We start from the raw sequence: 20,497 nt of genomic DNA, 5'->3' as shown, positions 1-20,497 counted from the left end.
GGAGGAGAGTTTCTGTAGGACAGGGAGGAGAGTTTCTGTAGGACGGAGAGCAGAGTTTCTGTAGGAAGGGGAGGAGAGTTTCTGTAGGGGGGGGAGAGTTTCTGTAGGAAGGGGAGGAGAGTTTCTGTCAGACGGGGAGGAGAGTTTCTGTAGAAAGGTGAGTTGACTTTCTGTAGGAAGGCGAGTAGAGTTTCTGTAGGAAAGGGAGGACAGTTTCTGTAGGACGGGGAGGAGAGTTTCTGTAGGAAGGGGAGGAGAACTTCTGTTGCAGAACTCGGAAAGGGAGGGGAGGGAGGGAGGCAGGGAGGTGGGATGGGAGAAGGGAGTGGGAGGGGAGAGGGTTAGAGATGTTACTGGCAGAGAGGATGGAGAGGGAGTGAGAGGGGAGATGGTTAGAGGTGTGACTGGGAGAGAGGATGGGGAGGGAGAGGGGAGAGTGAGAGGGAGGGGAGAAAGGGGAGGAGGAGAGCGAAGAGGAGGGGGAGGGAATGGAGTATATTTAGTCTGCAGCAAGGACTAGATAGGATGGATAGGACAAAGGGAATATCTCTGACTGGATGAGGTATTATTTCTTCTACAGCGTATCCCCTAGCAACCAATGTTGCTATGGGGATAAGCCATAAGTTAAATCATCCAGTTAATAGATTAATGAAAGTTTGGAAAGAAACCTTGGAGGAAGGAAAATGGAATTGAGGAAATAGGCCAGTGAGGAACAAAAACACAAGGAACTGACTTTACAAAATATAAGATGCAGAATACAGGAGCCGCCCAACAGGCCAGCTGTACTAATGGAGGTGGAGTAAAACAGCAATTTACAGATGGACAACCCACAGCAGAAGTTACCATTCCTGACACCAATACAAAATACAAGGTTCAGAATTTCATCCAAAAGGTTGCAATACACCCAGCTGATTCTCAATCCTCGTTACAACTGCATAGCAGGTGACAGACAGGCAAGTCAAAGTCGGGGTACAAAGTTCGAAGTTCGAGGAAAAATTTATTATTTGAGTACATACATGCCACCACATACAACCCTGAGATTCCTTTTCTGCAGGCATACTTTGCAAATCTACAGAAGGGTAACTGTGAACAGGATCACTGGACAACAAACTGTGCAAAAGCAGATACAAATAAATAGCAATAAATTGTGAGCATGAAATAGCAAGACAAAGAATCCTTGGAGTGAGACCATCAGTTGTGGGAACACCAGAGGTAGAATGAGTGCAGTTACCACCTTTTGTTCAAGACCCTGATGGCTGAGGGGTAGTCTCTGCTCTTGAACCTGGTGCTGTGAGTCCTTAGGCTCTTGTACCTTCTACCTGATGGCTGCAATGAGAAAGGAACATGGCCTGAGTGGTGAGGATCTCTGATGATAGATGCTGCTTTTCTGCAGCAACTTTTTACGTAGATGTGCTCAATGATTGGGAGGGTTTTAACAGTGATGAACTGGACTGAATCCACTACCTTTTGTAGGATTTTTCACTCAAAACACTGCCGACTGTAGGATTTTCTGTAGGATGGAGAATTGAGTAGATGATAAAATTGACAGAATTGAGAAGAAGATTATAAAATCTGTCGAGTGGACTCAGGCGCTCAGCAAAGCAGCTCACCAAACCCAGGGTTTATAGTTCATGTCACAAGAGAGTCTGCCGATGACGGAAGAATGGAGAAACACACACAAAATGCTGGATGGCCAGCCCTGATGGAGGGTTTCAACCCAAAATGGGGACTGTTCATCTCCCTCCACAGATGCTGCCTGACTTGATACGTTCCTCCAGCATTTTGTTTATGTGTGCACCTTCCGTTTATCATTGATGTGATTCACTTTGCTTCCTAAAATGCTCACTTGTTATTGAGTCTTAAGTTATGAACTCTGAGGCATTCTACACTCGTTGTGATTTTTTGTTTCAGAGGCATGGAGGGGCCTCTTATTTACCCTTCCTTTGCAATGAATCAGAGTCAAGTTTAATATCACTGGCATAAGTTATGCTAAGTAAGTCATGCAGAATGATTAAATAAATTTTAATTTTAATTTTAAAGTGGTGTTCATGGGTTCAATGTCCATTCAGAAATCGGATGGCAGAGGGAAAGAAGCTGGTCCTGAATTGTTGAGTGAGTGCCTTCAGGCTCCTGTACCTCCTTCCTGATGGTAGCAATGAGAAAAGGACATGTCCTGGATGATGGAGAGGTCCTTAACGATGGACACCACTGCCTTGATGATGCATTGCTCCTTGAAGACGTGCTGGATACTACGGAGGCTAGTGTCCATGATGGAGCTGACTAAGTTTACAACTCTCTGCAGCTTAGTTTGATACCATGTCATAGCACCCCCCCCCCCCATACCAGATGGTGAAGCAACCAGTTAGAAATACTTCCCATGATAAATCTGTAGAAATTTGCGAGTGTTATGGGTGACATTCCAAATCTCCTCAAACTCCTAATGAAATATAGCCTAACGAGCTTGGAGAAGCAACACTACTACAGTCACTTTCCTCAAAGGTGGGATTTACAGCCAACACAAGAAAATTAATCACTGTTGGCTGTGAATCAATATTGAACGGCGATCTGAGATCAGTCTCTATAGTATAATTGTAGACTAAACCTTCACCACATCATTTGCATCAGGGATCACCTTTCCCATTAATTCACTACCACAATTTTATGATATCACAATACATTAAGATGTTAAAAAGGTAATGAGGTTCTGGGAGAACCGTTCCCTCCAAACTGTTTGGGTGTATGGCCGCATGATAACTGAAACGCTCCTGCACACATAGCCGTTGTTGCTTCACAGCCAGACTTTTCTTTTATATAATGCAAATAGAATTATGAAATTACATTAATAGAATGTTGAAATTACACAAATATAATTTTGAAATCCATGTTAATACAATTGTGAAATAGCCTGTAATTTATGTGTTAATGAATATAATCCATAAATTTTCTAAATAATAAATGTACCACAACTTTACTTTTAAATAATTTAGAACTTCAACATACTTCCATTGTTGGTATTTCAAGTTACGACACTGTTATAAATTGTAACAATAAACACAGAATGGGGGTCGGCTTCTCATTGCTAATAAACCACCAGACCTTTGAAAGCCGACGCCGTCTAATCAAAACATTTTACTTTCAGTGCTCTGCCGGTCAGTTGTTTTGACTGCCTGACATTTTTCACTTGAGTTTTGAGTTGCGGTTTGTGTTTACATTTGAAACATTTAAAGTGTCATGCAGTTTTCAGGCTGTGTACAGATTTCCTGCTCAGAGCAGTGGCTGATCCATGCAGCTGTAAAACAAAATTACAGGGAAAGTTGTCTAGAAACATCTTGCTTTGCATCATAATGCCACGGCAAATCTTTACTGCTATACAGGATTAACAAGCAATCAGGATGTAGGTATATAGTTGTTTGGCCTTTACTCAAATGCAGTGGTGTCTTGCCCTCTATATATGGGACCATAGTGGGACCATATCTGGAATGCTCTCCCTACACATGCAAGGATATAACTGTGAGAGGAGGGCTGGAGTGAAAGTTCACTATATTGATTCCTGAGACAATTTCCCCCCCCCCCCCACCACCCCCACAGGAGTACCAAAGAAAGAGAGGTGATCACATGAAAGCATACAAAATCTGTGTGGGGTTAGGTAGAGAGGATGCAGTGATAATGCTTCTTCAGCTGTGAAGTCTAGGCCCTTGTATCACTTTCCCAAAGCCAGTCATTGTGTGATGCAGCCATGAGCAGCAAAACTGTGAGAAGTGGCAGACATGATCCAGAGCAACGCACACACAAAAGGCTGGAGGAACTCAGCAGGCCAGGCAGTATCTACGGAAAAGAGTACAGTCGACGTTTCAGGCCGAGACCCTTCAGCAGGACAGAGTAAGGAAGTGGGCGTGGGAGGGGGTTCCTGAGGAGGCTGACCGTGACCACTGCCCAGATCTCCAGTGATAAAGCACTGAAATGAAGTACAGGAGGTCTTGGTGAGGACAAAGATTACAATTTGAGAGTTGACTATTTCAGGGTTTACGAGGCAAGCAGAGCCTGGTTGATCTGAGAACAAATAAGCCCGGTGGCTATTCATGTGGAAGAGTAATGTTGTGTTGTACAGCTGCTGTCCAACTATGTGGAACTTAATACCAGAAGTGTGACATTAAAAATTAAAGTCTGGCTAAAAATCGGGAGAAATAATCCAATAGTTGGTCTCTCAGGTGTGTGCATAATGTTACTCTGTTCCAGGTCAAACTGATCTTTTTTTGGTGGTACACTACCTTTTCTCCTAGAATAATTCAAGTGGAATTTTCTTCCCCAGAGCTTTTAGATGGTACTGTTGAGAGGCAACATGTCGATTAGAAATAGGGAAGTCGCACAGGTAGATCCCAGCAGGAGCTGAGGGGTACTGGTGTCCCAATGGGAGGGGAAGTCAATCTGTGTGACTGAGCAGAGATGTATGGGAGCAAAATATGTGGAGTCTTCACTTAGGTGGTTGAAGGAGGTCAACTATATCAGAACCTGAAGGAATAATCTGTCCACACCGTGACATAAAGTAGAGAAGGGAGGAGAATGGGGTTGAGAGGGAAAATAAATCAGCCATGATCAAATGGTGGAGCAAATGGCCTAATTTTTCTCCTATGTCTTATGGTCTTATGTGGTGATTGGAACTCAAAGTGGGTGGTAAACTATTTTATGGCTGTGCTACAATAGTTCAAGGTTTGACAGAAAATGTGAAATACAAAGAAAACCTGAAATATTTATGTTTACCATATATAGACACTGAAATACTTGTTGAAGTTTTGTCGGTGAACTTCTCCAATCAATTTTGCTGTCTGCTGTGGCTCTGGATCATCTCTTTTTCTCGGTCAGTCCCTTGGCTTTGAGGATGACTTGCAGAGCTGTGTGTTGTGTGGTGATCTATGCAGGAGCTTCAGGCTTCACCGCAGATGGAGAGGTGGTGTGTGGTGGGGAGGGGGCGATACTTGGGATTGTTGTGCATTCCCTGGTTGGATATGGCCCCCATTTGCTTCAGCCAGAGGCACCCAAGGTGCTCCATGCCTTCCTGTTTGAGTGGTCTTGGCTCAGAGGTTCCCATGGGTTGGAGAAGATGTTGCCTTTTCAAGGAGGCCTTGAGGATGAATTCGGAGTGATTTCTGTGTCCACCCAGACTGGACTGATTCTTTTGGGTTGTGGTGTCAGACAGGCGAATGATGTGACCTGCCATCTTGAGCTGGTTGAATGTGAGACTCAGTGTTGAGAATGGAAGAGTATGTTATGTTGGTTTAGTTCTCCAGTGAGCACATGTACAGGATTTTGTGAAGGCCATGATGGTGGAATTTGTGTGTTTTCAGCTCAATAAACATCTGTCCAGGAATGGAAGGAAGAGCGTAAGGAAGGAATGGACCAACCAGGGTTAAACAAAGTTAAAGAGAGTATTGTTGAAAGAGTAAATGATTTACTGAAATCCACCCTTTTATGCTTCCATTAGACAAATGCAAGTGTGGTGAACTACATATACCTGTCTGGACACGCCCCCTGCTGACTGCTCCCGTGGCTCCTCCCACAGACCCCGGTATAAAGGCGACTGAGGCCTGAGCCTGGCCTCTCAGTCTCCAGGATGTAGTATGGTGGTCAACCACTGCTTGTTCCTTCTTCCAGTCAATAAAAGCCGATATCTCGCCTTTACGTCTCAGAGTGAGTTACTGATGGTGCATCAACAAGCAGAATCTTTCTGATCTCTCTCCATGTCCCTGCAGTAATGTCTGAAATCTCTCAAGCTCTTACCCCCATGTTGCCCTTTTAAAACACTTTCCTTCTTACAACACAAAGCAGTGTGCTCTAGATTGCTTGCCTGACTTTCATCCCTATTTGAGCTGCAGTTTCCTCTAGCTAAACCGAGAAAGCTCAAAGCTACCACCATGAGTCTCCGCCCAGCTCTATGCTTTTGCCATTCATTCGGTTTCGTTCTGAAGCCGGCTGTCCACAACCAGTGGGGGTTATTTAGTCTCAGGCTGAGTTTGCACTGTCACGTCTTTCCAATCGGCCAGACAAGTTCTGAAACATCCACTTATTTTGTCCATCCTGCTTGAGCTCATTTGCTGCCTAAACCCTCATCAGTGTTGGAGCGCCTAATAAACAAATTAATGGTAATGGATTTTAGGTATATGTTAGAAAATAGATCAGAAGGTTGCAGATTTTCTATTTTGAATTAAAATTCAAAGTACATTAATTATCAAACTATGCAAACATTATTCAGACCTTGAGATTCGTCTCCTAACAGGCAGCCATGAGAAAAAGAATCCTAGAAGAACCCATTGATAAAAAAGAGGGCATTCAAACCCTCATTTGGTTTGGAAAAAATTAAAACTCTACTATTTAAGCAGAAAAGGAGAGTGAATTCTCGCAAGTCTGGGGATGTTATGGAATCCAACACAAGGCCAGGCCAATATGTCCATCCATGGTCTCCTCCACTGTTGTGATAAGGCCACTCTTAGGTTGGAGGAACAACACCTTATATTCCATCAGGGTAGCCTCCAACCTGATGTAATGAACATTGATTTCTCAAATTTCCTGTAATTGCCCCCCTCACCATTCCCCATGCCCTTTTCCCTCTCTCACCTCATCTCCATACCTGCCCATCACCTCCCTCTGGTGCTCCTCCCCCTTGCCTTTCTTCCATGGCTTTCAATCCCCACCTCCCCCTTCTCCAGCCCTTTATCTCTTTCACCAATCAACTTCCCAGCTCCTTACTTCATCCCTCCCCCTCCCAGTTTCACCTATCACCTTGTCTTTCTTCCTCCCTTTCCCCCACCTTTTATAAATCACTAATTTTTATTGCAACACCAACAAATTACATTCAATACTCCCCTCTCCACCCCTCTCTGCCCCCCCCCCCACCCCTCTCCCCTCCACCAACCACATTAAGATTGTGTTTGGTCATGCATCATTTACTCCTGCTGATGATAATTCCAGGTAAGAAATGTTCAAAAAGCTCAGAAGCCAGTGAGTACTTGAAATATCATGGGGAGGTTTCCAACGCTGGACTACAATCTTCTTAGCTGCAGTCAGGCCTGCCAGCCAGACTTTGCGTGCTTTTTTCGTAAGGGAAAGGTGGGAGTCGTCATTTAGAAGATGTACAGCAGGGTCCATTAGTAATTGTACCCATGTTAGTTCTGTAAGAGTACTGATAACTTTCCCTCACAAACCAAAAACCCCTAGACATTCCCATACAACATGTATAAAAGAGCCAACAGATCTGTGGGGGCAAAATGACCTCCCACCTTTTAACTCTACTCCTCATCTCTTTTTCTCCAGCTGAAGGGTCTCAGCCCGAGACGTCGACTGTACCCTTTTCCATAGACGCTACCTGGCCTGCTGAGTTCCTACAGCATGTTGTGTGTGTTCCTTGGATTTCCAGTAACACACTGCTCACTTGGGCAACTGATCGAAGAATCAGCTTGGATTCGAACAGAGTTAAGTTTTGAAGAGGTCACTGGTATATAGACAGCAGGCTCACTGGATAGTGCTTACATGAAGTTGCAGGAAGTTTTTGATAAGTTTCTTTGCAATGAGCGAAATCAGAAAGTGCACACAGATATTACAGGAAATGTGAAACTTTCTCTCATAAAAGAATTGTGTGTGGCTGAATGGAGAAGAATGGAGAAAAATTGAAACTTGCAAGAATCAATATCAATAGGTTCAGATAGATTAACAAAATGAAAAGCTAGTTTTATTTCAGTCTCTGCCGCTGCTGTTTCACCTGCTGAATGTTCCCTACATTTTCTATTTGGATCTCAGATTTCCAAAATCACCCACGGTCTTTTGACTAACAGCCAACAGGTTTTTGTTGGGTACGAGTATAAAGGGATACAAAATAAATTTCTGCAAATGAAGTTAAGGTACAACTAGGTCACGATCTAAAAGCAAAAAAAAATTGCTCATCTGGAAGCCAAGAAAAAAATGCTTTGAAATTGCCGCCTTTGCGTGATACAGTCTAAACTCACCATGTGATCTTGTCATTTCAAGTATTGTAATAACACTCATTCCTATCTGCTGATTACAATTAGAGATTGCACGTGTGGATTTTAAACATGAGATTCTGCAGATGCTGGAAGTCTTGAGCAAAGAACACAAAATGCTGAAGGAACTCAGCAAGTCAGGCAGCATCTACGGAGGGAGAGTTGACGTTTTGGGCTGAGGTGTTTAATTGCTGGAGAGTTATGCAATTGATTTAATTCTCTTTATTCCATCTCCCTAAATTCTGCACCTAAGTCGGATTTCGTATTGAATTCGCACATTCCAATTTATATTTAGTTCTCATCCCCTGCGAGATGTTACGATCCTTCATCAGGAACAATTAAAGAAACAGATAACAGGTCCCTCAGCCAAGGAGAGTGTGATCAGATTCAGGGTACTATTTCTGGACTAACAATGCAGAGGACTGGATTAAAGATCCCAGAATAGGAGTTCAAATCCCAGCCTGCTAGCTGGGAAATTTAAATTCAATTAGCTAAAAGAATTGGAAAGGTGGGTTCAAAAGTAGTGACCTAGGTAGGCAGAAGACCCATCTCTTCTAGTAGAGCCCATAAAAATCTGCTCTATTTATTGAAGACAAAATGACTAGATTACGTTTGAATTCAAATCCCCAGCAAAATGATAAATGCCCTCTAAAATGACCTTTTCAAGTACTGCAATAAATAGCTGACTTGCCAGCAACACTCAAACCCTGTAAGCTGGCCTGTTTCTCTCCCCACACTTTCAGCAACTTGCCCCACAACAATGCTCAGAAACCAAAGCTGCAGAGACAGTTCGGACGAAAGGCAGCCACGTTCCGATATTTCTGCCGCACTTTAAATGCTGAAGGAACTCAGCCACTCAGGCCACGTGAAGACCAGTCCTAATGACTGATCCCAGCCTGAAATGTTGGCCCTTTATTCCTTTCCATAGATGCTGCCCGGCCTGCTGAGTTCCTCCAGCATTTTATGTGTGCTGTTCTGGATTTCTAGAACCGCTTGTGTTTAAGATGTTCTGCCATGTGAGATGACTAATCTTCAAGAAGCGATGCCACAAAATGGCGGCTCTGTCATTAAGAACACCCATCGCACAGGTTCGGCCTTATTTTCATTGCTACCATCAGGAAGAAGGTACAGACTGTATGCTTTACCCCAATTCACAGGTTTTTCTCCTGGTTTTATGTAGTGCATTGTACTGCTGCCGCAAAGTTAACAAATTTCACGACATTCGCTGGCGATATTAAACAATTCAGATTCTATGACTGTTGCAGGCTTGACATCACACTCTGCTTCTTGTCACGCAGGTGGAAACTCAGAAAAGTAAATCTTCTCTTTAAAGAGGGAGAATCATTTATATAGAACTTCAAAACGTTCAGGATATTTTAAAATGATCCGGCATTACTGAAACTCGGGCCTCAGGTGGCTGCATTTTTCCAGTGGGGTTAATAGATTTATGATGCTTAGATTTTTAAAGAAACTACAATGGAGAAATCGGCGACTTGCCATTCACTTGTCTCCATGGTTAGGAAATTGCTAACTTAGTACCTGGAACTTTTTCCAAATCAGCTCAACGGCAGCTTCCCAGTGGAGTTAATCAATCAGTGATTCCAACTGAAGTTTCTAACAGTTGGCCCTAAACCACATTGGGTCCAGGAACAAAATCTCAGGGTAGTATGTGGTGACACTTGCATACCACGATAATAAATTTACTTTGAACTTGGAACTTCAAAGATGGAAATATATCTTGTAACAATTCAACAGTTGAAGCTTGATTTACCGTTTCCAATTTTGGTACATTAGCAGACTTTGGAAAGGACAAGTTGTTAGTATTTCAGCAAACTATGAGATTCTCGTAGCTTGTTACTTCTAGCATCCGAGGGTTACTCTACAAAGTGCAGTGTTATATGTTGCACCAAACTTTGTTAATTTATTAATTTTGTAACAAGCTTACTACTCTGTTAATTGATCTCTGCAAATACAGAAAACAATACTGTTCTAATGGAAATTATGCTGGGCTAATATTGACCTTTATTGATACTTTATCATTTAGCAACTTCATACATGAGGATACATCTCAGTTCAGGATAGCTGGGTTTTTGGATATTTTAGCTTTGGATGAACAGTGCCAGCTGAACATTAAAGCCTACCTATTCAGCTACCCTAATCCACATTGACTCAATTCAAGGTAATCTCGCTAAGGCAATACTTTTGTGCGATCTTTGAAATTATATTGTTCCGCAAGATTAATTTCACCACTTGATCTTCCATTGTTTGTGAAATGCTATGCACCATTTAAGAATTACTTTATGGCAGGGGTTCCCAACCTGGGGTCCATGGACCCCTTGCTTAATGCTATTGGTCTATGGCATAAAGGAGGCTTAGTGGAGGTGTAGTGGCATCAGCATTGGACTTCAAGGCAAATGGTCCCAGGTTCGAATCCGGCTGGCTCCTTGCACACGTTCCATTGGGTTGAGTGGCGAGCTAGCAACTCAGCCTCATGAAAAACAGGCAACCACTAAAGAAAAGGCAAGGTGCTGCCCGCTGTGCCTCAAGGCATGGAAAGGAACAGCAATAATAGAAGTTGGGAACCCCTGCTTTCTGGCCAAGTTATACTAAATCATCAAGAAGCTCAATCTGAAGTGCTGCAAATCTAAAAGTGTATTTTTCTTAAACACACACTTACCTACATTAACAAAGCTCATTACAGTATCTGCTTGACTGAGGAGGGTCTCTTCCAGGGGTGTGTGTGCGCTCTGGAACATATGAACAGGCAACGAAGCCCCCTGCCAGCGGTCCAACTCCTCGTTGGCTAAAGTACGGTACAGGTCCAACATGAAGACTGGGGCAGAAGATGAGCGCTTGAAGGAGAGCAGAGGCTTGGGGCGGCGAGGTAGGCCCAGGATAGACAAGATCTCTTTCTGCATCTCTCTCCTCTCCTGGCTGTTCAGTCTGCGATGGATGAAGCTTGAATGAGAATGGTGCTTCAACGAGCTCCCGCTCACTGACTCCACAAGCAGTCCCAGTAGACACATCAGAAGAAAGACGGTCTTGTCCCATCTCTGCATTCCAGCCATAACCAATAATTGCTGCTCTTTTAATTTGTTAGAAAACCTCTGCAGTGAAAATGCCAGAAAATCCTTCGAAATTCTTCATGTAAGTACGAAACAAGCTTCCGAAGATAAAAATTTCCTGCTGCAATGGAAATAAAAGAAATCTTACAAGAGAAAAAACTTGCACGGAAGCTGCGCTAGCTTAGAGTTGCACTTTTGATAGTCATGGCTACCAGTCAAAGCTTAAATGGATCCAGGAGCTTTCAATTCTTCAGCAAATAAGACCTCAGTCGCAGACTTCTACATTCAGCTCCTGAGCCTCCAGAGCCTGTATTTATCGAATCTCAAGCTGTTGAAGTGACTCAGCTGATTCCCCAGGGTCTGTTTCTATCTGACTGCTTTGGCTGTTGGATGATAGGTACATCCCCAGGCCATTCAAACACCACAGTATCCGCATACTCCAGACTTGAGGCTTACCGTCTATATATAGACTAATCACAGCATATTCACAGAATCTTGAGGTTACACAGGGCTCAAATTCACCCTCCAATGCAGCCCGTCATTTAAAACGGGCTTAACTCTTGCACTTATTTCCTTTATTGCTGCTCATTTTTTCACGCAGGGATAGTTAGCTTTTAAGTGTTTTAAGCTGCGTTTAAATATTGGATGTTTGCTATTTGCCTGTTTGTTTTGCTTAGCAAGTTCTATAAATTTCAAACTGAGCTTCACCAGCTTCACAGCAGCCCCAGCTCAGAGAACCTGCAGATGCAAACATTAATCATCCGTGCAAAATTACAAGGTACTGCGATAGCAGTAAACATCAGTTTCTGTTGCTCCAGATTCTTCCGTAAATTGGGATTTTATATATATATATTTGTCTGCTTCTATTTTCCTGGATATTTCTTTTCCACACATGCACGAGGCTGTTGGGCAAATTGTCAACAGTTTGAGAATGTCTTGGAAATAGAAAACATTTAAAGGCAAGAAGAGTAACATGAATGACACAAAAGGAGTGACCAGCAAGTCTGACGTGGGTTGGGGATAATTAACTAAATATTTTACACATTGTAATTTACCACAGCAAAAGCAAAAGCCGGCAGAGCATTGACAACATAAGCTCCCAGACACCGGAGAGATTGGAGCTGAGATTGCGAGTCAGACAGGATGGGTGAGGCAGTCGTCAAGAAAGCTACTGGGCAGTTGCCTGTCTGTCTCAGTGGCCAGCTTAGATACAGACTTCCAGTCATCCATTTGCATCAGCTACAGGATCAAAAGAAAGGAAGCAATTAAAGACACTGTGAAATAGCAGTAATTGTTTAGGGAAAAAGAAGTCAAAGCTCTAATAAATAATTCCTCAGAGAGAAAACTGGAAATAAATTACCTGCCCTCCATTTTGTTTCCGGCCTGTGGTGTAGTGGCATTGGCACCGGACTTGGAGTTCGAATCCAGCTGGCCGGCCCCCTTGCACCCTTCCTATCCATGCTGGGTCGAGCGTCGAGCTAGCAACTTGGCCTCGTAAAAAAAAAACAGACAAAATGCTAAGGAAGTGGCGAAAAATGCCACCCGATATGCCACAAGGCATGAAAAGGAGCAACAACCTCTATTTGGTTGGTGATGGCTGATTAACATTAATGTTTCTTGGAAGGTAAGATCACATTGTGAATCTCTAGCACAAAGCTCCAAAATAATTGACTAACTTCCTAATACACAGTGTAACATGGCCATATGGAGCTTTGTGGTCAATCTTTGTTTGATCATAACCAAAGTTAACAAATTTCACAACACCTGCCAGTGATAATAAACCTGATTCTGATTCTGATTTGCCTTAGGACCTTTAGTACAAATATCTACGGTATATAATTGCAAACTTATACTGATTTCATTTATCACAGAGTGAAGGTTTCTACAGGTACTTTATGTTAGTTATTAAAATAGTTTTCTCGTATATTGGATGTTTTATAGTTTTCTCTTGTATTGAACTCAACGACTCAGGAACAGCTTCTTTGCCCTTGGCCATCAGGTTTCTAAATGAACATCGAACCCATGAACATCACCTGGTTACTTTTTTTTCTCACTTTTTGCCCCACATTTAAAGTAACACACAGAAAATGCTGGAGGAACTCAGCAGATCAAGCAGCCTCTACGGAACAGAATTAACAATCAACGTTTTGGGCCGAGATCCTTCTTCAGGACCGGAAGGGAAGGGGGAAGATGCCCAAGTATTTAAATAAATAAATAGATAGATAGATAGATAGATAGATAGATAGATAGATAGATAGATAAATCAATCAATAAATATATATATATACACATACACATACATACATACACATATGTGTGTATATATGAACGTGTGTGTGTATGTATATATTTACTATAATTTACAGTTTTTATTATGCACTGCTGCCACATAATGACAAATTTCATGACCTATGTGTGGTGAACTACATATACCTGTCTGGACACCCCCCCCCCCCCCCACCGCTGACTGCTCCCGTGGCTCCTCTCACAGACCCCGGTATAAAGGCGACTGAGGCCTGAGCCCTGCCCTCAGTCTCCAGGATGTATTATGGTGGTCCACTGCTGCTTGTTCTTTCTTCCAGTCAATAAAAGCCGATATCTCGCCTCACGTCTCAGAGAGTTATTGATGGTGCATCACTATGCCAGTGATATTAAACCCGATTCTGATTTTGATTCTGACCTCTCCCAACCATCTCCCTGCTTTCCTATTATGGACAAGGAAGATGTACTGCTGCAGCTTAAATGTCCACTGAGTAACAATAACCCGTTTGCGTTATGATTTTCAACAATGCAATTACTGAGTAAGTTACTTCAGTAGGACGCTTTCAGGAAGGCTTTCAATTGACGGCCTCACAAAGCAGCTACAACTGGAACCACTGCAGTGCACTCTCAGCTTACTACCACGGTAGCTGCTGCCAAGTCAGTAGCTTGTTTACATTGGATTGCCTTGTTGCTACATGGATCTCTTCCCGGGTGTCTACCGCCTAATTAAAAGTTCAGATGCATAGAAACTTTTGACTTTAATCAATGAAGAAAATGTAGTCTCACTAGTATTTACCCAATAGCAATCTGTCTTGCAGGAATCAGAAATAAAATCTAAAGCACTAACTCTGTTTCAGTCCTCACAAGTACAGCCCTGCCCTGTAAGTACTTGCAGCATTTTCTGTCTTGTACTAGTGTTTGTGGAGAGCACTTTTGGCAAAGATTTTCTTGTAACTACATTCTTCACAGGTGAGCTACCGGGTGACCTGCAAGCTGGCTAACGTTATGCCTTTCCTAAGGAGGGCTGCAAAGTCAAGTCCAGGAACTACAGACAGGTGAGCCTAGCGTCAGTGGTACTGGAGAGCTGGTAGCTGGTATTGTATACTAGCTATTTAGATACACAAGCCTGGGCAGTATGATATGGCGAGCAAGCTGTTGCCCGTGTAGCAAGCTCCCTCTCTCCATGCATCTGATGAACCCAAAGGAACGGCAGAGACTGATACAGTTTGGTACCAGCAGCGTCGCAGGAGTTGCCAGTCAGCGTTGAACTCAACGTAGGACTGACTTGGGGCAGCTCCAGGTTTTTCCCCAGGAGCTTACTCCTGAAGCCTTCCCCATGAGTGGGTACAGCTTCAAGGCAGCGTAAGTTTGAGGTCAGAGTTCTCCTACTTCTAGACAAGGACGTCCCTTTAGAACGGAGGTAAGGAAGAATTTCTTTAGCCAGAGGGTGGTGAATAAGTGAAATTCATTACCAAAGAAGGCTCAGGAGGCCGAATAATTGGGATCATTTAAAGTAAAACTTGATGGGTTCTTGATTAGCAAGGCACCAAAGGTTACGTGGAGTACGGGGTTGAGAGGGATAATAAATCAGCCGTGATGGAAGGATGGAGCAGACTCGATGGGCCAAATGGACTAGTTCTGCTCCTATGTCTTATGGGAATGGGATGCAAGATGAAGTGTTAAAGAGGCAGGAAAAGAGTGGGAAATAGCACATCATTAAAATAATTCAGGCGGGAAATGTGCCAATGATTCCAAAATGAGTTTGGGGTAGATGAGGTTAAATGTAGAGAGACAGGTGTGACATGATAAAGTACAATGTCAGAAATGTAGGAGCGAGTCCATCCTCTGCGATCTTTGAGGGCAGCACCACAGCACAGCTCATCAAGGTGCTTCCTTACAACTCCAGCAGCCTGCGTTCACCCTGATCCCTGGTGCTCACTGCTCGTTTCCTCAGTAAACTCTGAGGGTATTCTCTGGGTCCTCACTTGCTCTCGCCAAAAATGTACGGGTTGGTTGTTTAACTGGGCGCCGTAAATTAACTATGGTGTGTTGATGGGTCACTGAATCCGGGGGGTGGTGGTGAGGGGGGGGGGGGAGCTCACAGGAACGTGGGGAGAATCAACTAGCTTAGAGAAGGATCAGCATGAAAGAAGCAGGTGTGGGCAAACGGACTTGACTAGGATTCTGTATAAAGGACAGGTGGGGAATATAATGAGATTGGTGTACGATTCGTGCGAATAGTCATCGGGATTCTGGAAGAAGACGGCGCCAGTGAACAATGCTGCCAGAGGCAACATCCTCCCGATGGTCCACGAAACCGCTTCTTTCACTTTTACATCTTCTTTTTCTATCAAATGTGTGTCACCCTCGGTTCGGCTGGTGGATTAATCTAGGGGAAGACAGCCCTGGGCCCAGCCAAACTTAAGAAATCTCGTTTGGGTGGATGCTGCAGGATGTGCCCCCGTTACAAATCAGTGCCCCGAAATAACAAACAGTACACAATATCCAATTAGACAATTGAGCTTGCTAATTCTTAATTTGACTATATGGTTAGTAAAGAAGCAAAGAAAAAGAAAAGGGCCCATTCTCATGAAACAGCGTTCCAACACAACGTTGGAGCTCACCGTTAAGGCTATTTGCGAGCGTCTCTGACCTTCGAATCCTCACTCCGAGTCCACATCTTCTCTCTTTATCTCTCCCCGGCAAAAGACTGTGAAGCCCCTGCTGGCAGACCCACACAAAAGAACAACCTACCTCTCATTGGACAGCGCACATTCCAAAGCCCCGTTATCTCCAGACATAACCCAAACATTGCTGCTACAGAGAAACCATTACATTAGCAGTGAGACCTTACAGGTGTTTCTGGTACTGTTGAAGCCTGTGATCTGCCGTTTGATGGTGTGTTTTTGGGCCAAATGTGTGATCTGGTGGTTTGCTGTCTCTGAGGCGAGCAGCCTCCATGAAGCTTGGAGACGGGCGCCTGCCCATGTTTGACTCTATCTCTCCCTGATCTAGCTGATTAAAGCATTGAGGCAGATCAAAATCATCGAGGCAAGTGCAGACGGTGAGTGAGTATTCAGTGCTGTCTACCAGCCTCTCACTCGCTGCTGCCGGAGGAAGGTGCCCGTGTCTGATGGTTTCACTCTCTCCCTCTCGCTTTCTATTCCCAAAGGAAGGTCCCTACATTTGAATTCTCTCTCTCTCTCTCTCTCTCTCTCTCTCTCTCTCTCCCCCCCCCCCCTCTCTCTCTCTCTCGCTTTCTGCTCCCAAAGGAAGGTCCCTACATTTGAATTCTCTCTCTCTCTCTCTCTCCCTCTCTCTCCCTCTCTCTCTCCCTCTTGCTTTCTGCTCCCAAAGGAAGGTCCCTACATTTGAATTCTCTCTCTCTCTCTCTCTCCCTCTCTCCCTCTCTCTCCCCCTCTCTCTCTCTCTCTCTCCCCCTCTCTCTCTCCCTCTCTCTCTCCCTCTCACTTTCTGCTCCCAAAGGAAGGTCCCTACATTTGAATTCTCTCTCTCTCTCTCTCTCTCTCTCTCTCTCTCTCTCTCTCTCTCTCCTCTCTCTCTCTCCCTCTCTCCCTCTCTCTCTCTCCCTCTCTCCCTTGATGCCGTCGAATGGTGGTGCTGGAGCAAGGTTTAATCGGCGCAGTTTGTGGATTATGCTGTGGTTCACGGTATAATGTGTTTCTGGTTTCTGGTCATTCCTTTCTCTGTTGCTATTTTGGGTGATTTTGAATTGGTGCAGCCGGCAGATAATGGGGCCTCAGAGCCGGCTGCTTTTCACTAGGCCGAGGCCAAGGCCTGGAAGACTAGTGTACCTTCAGGCGGCTGGATTTTCGTGGCTCTGGAGATGGCTGATCCAAGGCTGGTGACGCTGACTGATGAGTCGTGGGAGTACATGGAAGATTGAAAGCAGCGAGCTGTCTGCTGGCTGTGTGCCCAGAGACCCGAGTTCTTGGGGCACAGAGCTCGGAAAAAGCGACACAACATGACTCTTAACACCATAAATCATCAAGTTGCTTGTTATGTCTCCCCTTTCGCTGTGAAACATGGACATCTCATTTTCCCTTATTAGGGAGGGAGAGAGCCTGTGGTATGTCTAATACAGGGTGAAAGAGTAGTCTTTGGGGTAACTACAAGCCTGTGTCTTTATTGATGCTTTGCTGCACGCTTGAGTGCTTGGGGGGTGGGGTGAAGATGCTCTTTTGCTGGTGGGGGGATCATTGCTTTGCTGCTGCTTATGTGTGGGAGGGGGAGTTGGGGTTCTAACATTTTACTGTCATTCATTCTTTGGGGCACTCCTTTGTCTTTGTGGATGTTTGTGAAGAAAAATAATTTCAGGATGTATATTGCATACATTTCTCTGACATTAAATGCACCTATTGAAACCTAATGAACACTGAGCTGAACTGAATGTGGAATCTTTTGTTTCTGAGCTTTATATTCTGTGTTTTCACTCGTTTTTTTGGTTGCTGTTTGAGCAATTTGTTTTTTGCGTGTGTGGGGGGGGGGGTGTTGATGTTTTTCTGTGAATGGGTTCTATGGTTTTTCTTTGTTTCATGACAGTCTGTGGGGAAGGTGAATTTCAGGGTTGTACAGACTACCGCGTACATACTTTGATAATAAATGTACTTGGAATTTTTGAATTCCTTGAACTTCGAATGGGTGCGTCGTGGTCAGAGCATTCTCAAAAAGCTGGATGGTACATCTATGTGTTGTGCGAATCTACAAATCATAACAACTGTCTTAATCAGTGTTTCCAATTTAATGTGGCGCGTATTACAGGACCTAATTCTGGGGAATGCAGTGAGTGAGCTGGCTGAAAGCATTTGAATAGACGTGACTTTAATATGGACAGATTTAGAGCAGTTGTTGAAAAGGATCTGGTACAGACAAATGTAAAATTACTGAACAGCTGGCAGTTCACTATCAACATGGCATAAATAGAGCCAGTCTGGCCTTGGGACAGATGTTGAGGGGGTTGGGGGGAACGGAGGCTGGGTTGGAATAAATAAAGTGAACAGCACATCAGTTACTGAGTCATGACAGGCCTTCAAATCGTCTCAGGTATATGTACAGATGATAAGAGAAAAAAATACACAAGTTTTATTCTAAACATTGAAATACAGAATGTAGGGAGTCCAATGATCCAAAAATGAAGAACGTGATAATTATAAGGATTAAAGTGGATATTGAGGGGATGTTTCTAGTAGTGGGGGTGTCTAGGAACAGGATGTCTCTTTAGAACAGGAGATAAAGAGGAATTTATGTAGCCAGAGAGTGGTGAATCTGTGGAATTTATTGCCATAGATGGCTTTGGAGAACAAGTCATTGGGTATATTTAAAATGGGGTTGAGAGTGATAGTAAATCAGTCATAATGGAATGGCGGAGCAAACTCAGTGGGCTGAATGGCTGAATTCTGCTCTTAGATCTTATGGTCTAAAGCTAAGTGGATAATGTAGAAAATATAGGGGACTCTTTTGAAAAAAGTATAAGAGGATCAAAGAGAAAGCAAATATTGATTTGCAGCTAATAGAAATCAAAACATTGCTTATTTCTGCCATATTTCAGCATGGCCTCCAACAATTGAAGTTGGTAATTGATTTGGCAAAGTCAAGAAAAATAGGACAGAGATTCAGTAAAATAATTGCTAAACTCAAAAAAAAAAAGTGCAGCTTGGGAAGCTGAATACAGATGTCTTGGCTATTTATCACATTGGAAGTCTTTGCTTGCCTTAAAATCTCAGCTGATTTACTTTGTCCTTGAAAGCGGGAGATGGTTTAGAACAAATGTGTCTCCTTCTCCAAAATTCAAAGTATCTAAATTTATTATCAAACTACGTATATGTCACCATATACTATTCTGAGATTCACTTTCCTGCAGATGTTCACAGTAGAACGAAAAATACAATAGAATCAATGAAAAACTGCTCACAAAGACTGACAAACAACCAACGTGCAAAAGAAGACAAACAGCGCAAGTACAAAAAAAAGTAACAATAAATAAATAATACAGACAACATGAGTTGCAGAGTCCTTGAAAGTAAGTACATAGTTTGTGGAATCGGTTCAAAGCCGACGTGAGTGAAGTTAATCCACTCTGGTTCCGGAGCATGATGGTTGAGGGGTAATAACTGTTCCTGAACCTGGCATTGTGGGTCCTGAGGCTCCTGTACCTCCTTTCCGATGGCAGCAGTGAGAAGAGAGCACGGCCTGGATGGTGGGGGTCCTTAATGATGCATGACGCTGTCTTGTGACGGCACATATTGTAGATGTGCTCGATGTTGGGGAGGGATTTACCTGTGATGGACTGGGCTGAATCTACTAGTTTTTGCTGTTTTTTCCATATTGGGCATAGGTGGTTCCATAACAGACTGAGATGCAACCAGTCAGGATACTCTCTACTGTGCACTTATAGAAATTTGTCAAAGTTTAAATGACCCACCAAATCTGCACAAACTCCTAAGAAATTAGAGGAGTAATCGTGCCTTCTTTGTAAGCACACCTTCCTCCCTAGATGACTCTCAGTGTTGTATAAGAAACCGGTTCACGTACCCTGGCCCATACTGACCTCACACAACCAACAATTTAAAACAAAACATTGATATAGACAGTGTAATTATAAAGAAACCACGTGCTGCCCAAACACGGTTCTCAAGGAGCAGTGGAGCTGTTAAATATTTAATATTTACTGAGGCGAGACAGAGGAACAAGCTAATGTTTGACTGATTTGGCACTGGGCTGAACTGGGAAGGTCGGGTTTGGGCTGAATCGTGGCCCGAGAGCGGATCAAAGCGCAGGGCCCAGGTCCCGGAGCAAGGAATGATCCGCTCTTTTTGAAAAGGACAGGGTGTCGGGGCTGGAGGTGAGGGATGCGGCAGGGTTCAGCACACTGTTCTGCGAGGTTTGCTTGTCCCTGCAATGGACTGAGGCTGTGGCCTGCAACTAATGAGCTCCTGGTCGGGCTGTGGCTGGGCGTGTTCTCACTTTCGTGAACTTCAGTTCTGACTGTTAATTGCTTACTTTTATTGTTTGCTCGATTTATTTCTTTTTCCATGGGGTGTTTGGTAGTCTTCCTTTTTAATGGGTACTACTGGGTTTCTTTATTTTGTGGCTGCCTGTGAGGAGACAAATCTCAAGGTTGTACTTTGATAATAAATGCAC

The 20,497-nt window shown here is 43.7% G+C and overlaps 1 protein-coding gene across 1 annotated transcript in view; it reads right to left on the bottom strand.

Annotated features, from left to right (window-relative positions):
- Positions 1-11,046, bottom strand: part of LOC132383463 (bone morphogenetic protein 7-like) — a 195,361-nt gene extending 184,315 nt beyond the window's left edge. The window contains exon 1 of the mRNA XM_059954442.1: positions 10,687-11,046. Within this exon, the coding sequence (XP_059810425.1) occupies positions 10,687-11,035 (349 nt within the window). The 5' untranslated portion in view covers positions 11,036-11,046. The remainder of the gene's footprint in view (positions 1-10,686) is intronic.
- Between the last annotated feature and the right edge of the window lie 9,451 nt (positions 11,047-20,497).

Source organism: Hypanus sabinus, chromosome 30, assembly GCF_030144855.1.
Source record: "Hypanus sabinus isolate sHypSab1 chromosome 30, sHypSab1.hap1, whole genome shotgun sequence".
Lineage (NCBI taxonomy): Eukaryota > Metazoa > Chordata > Chondrichthyes > Myliobatiformes > Dasyatidae > Hypanus > Hypanus sabinus.
Note: the sequence above shows the minus strand (reverse complement) of the source record. Positions and strands in the feature narration are given on the sequence as shown.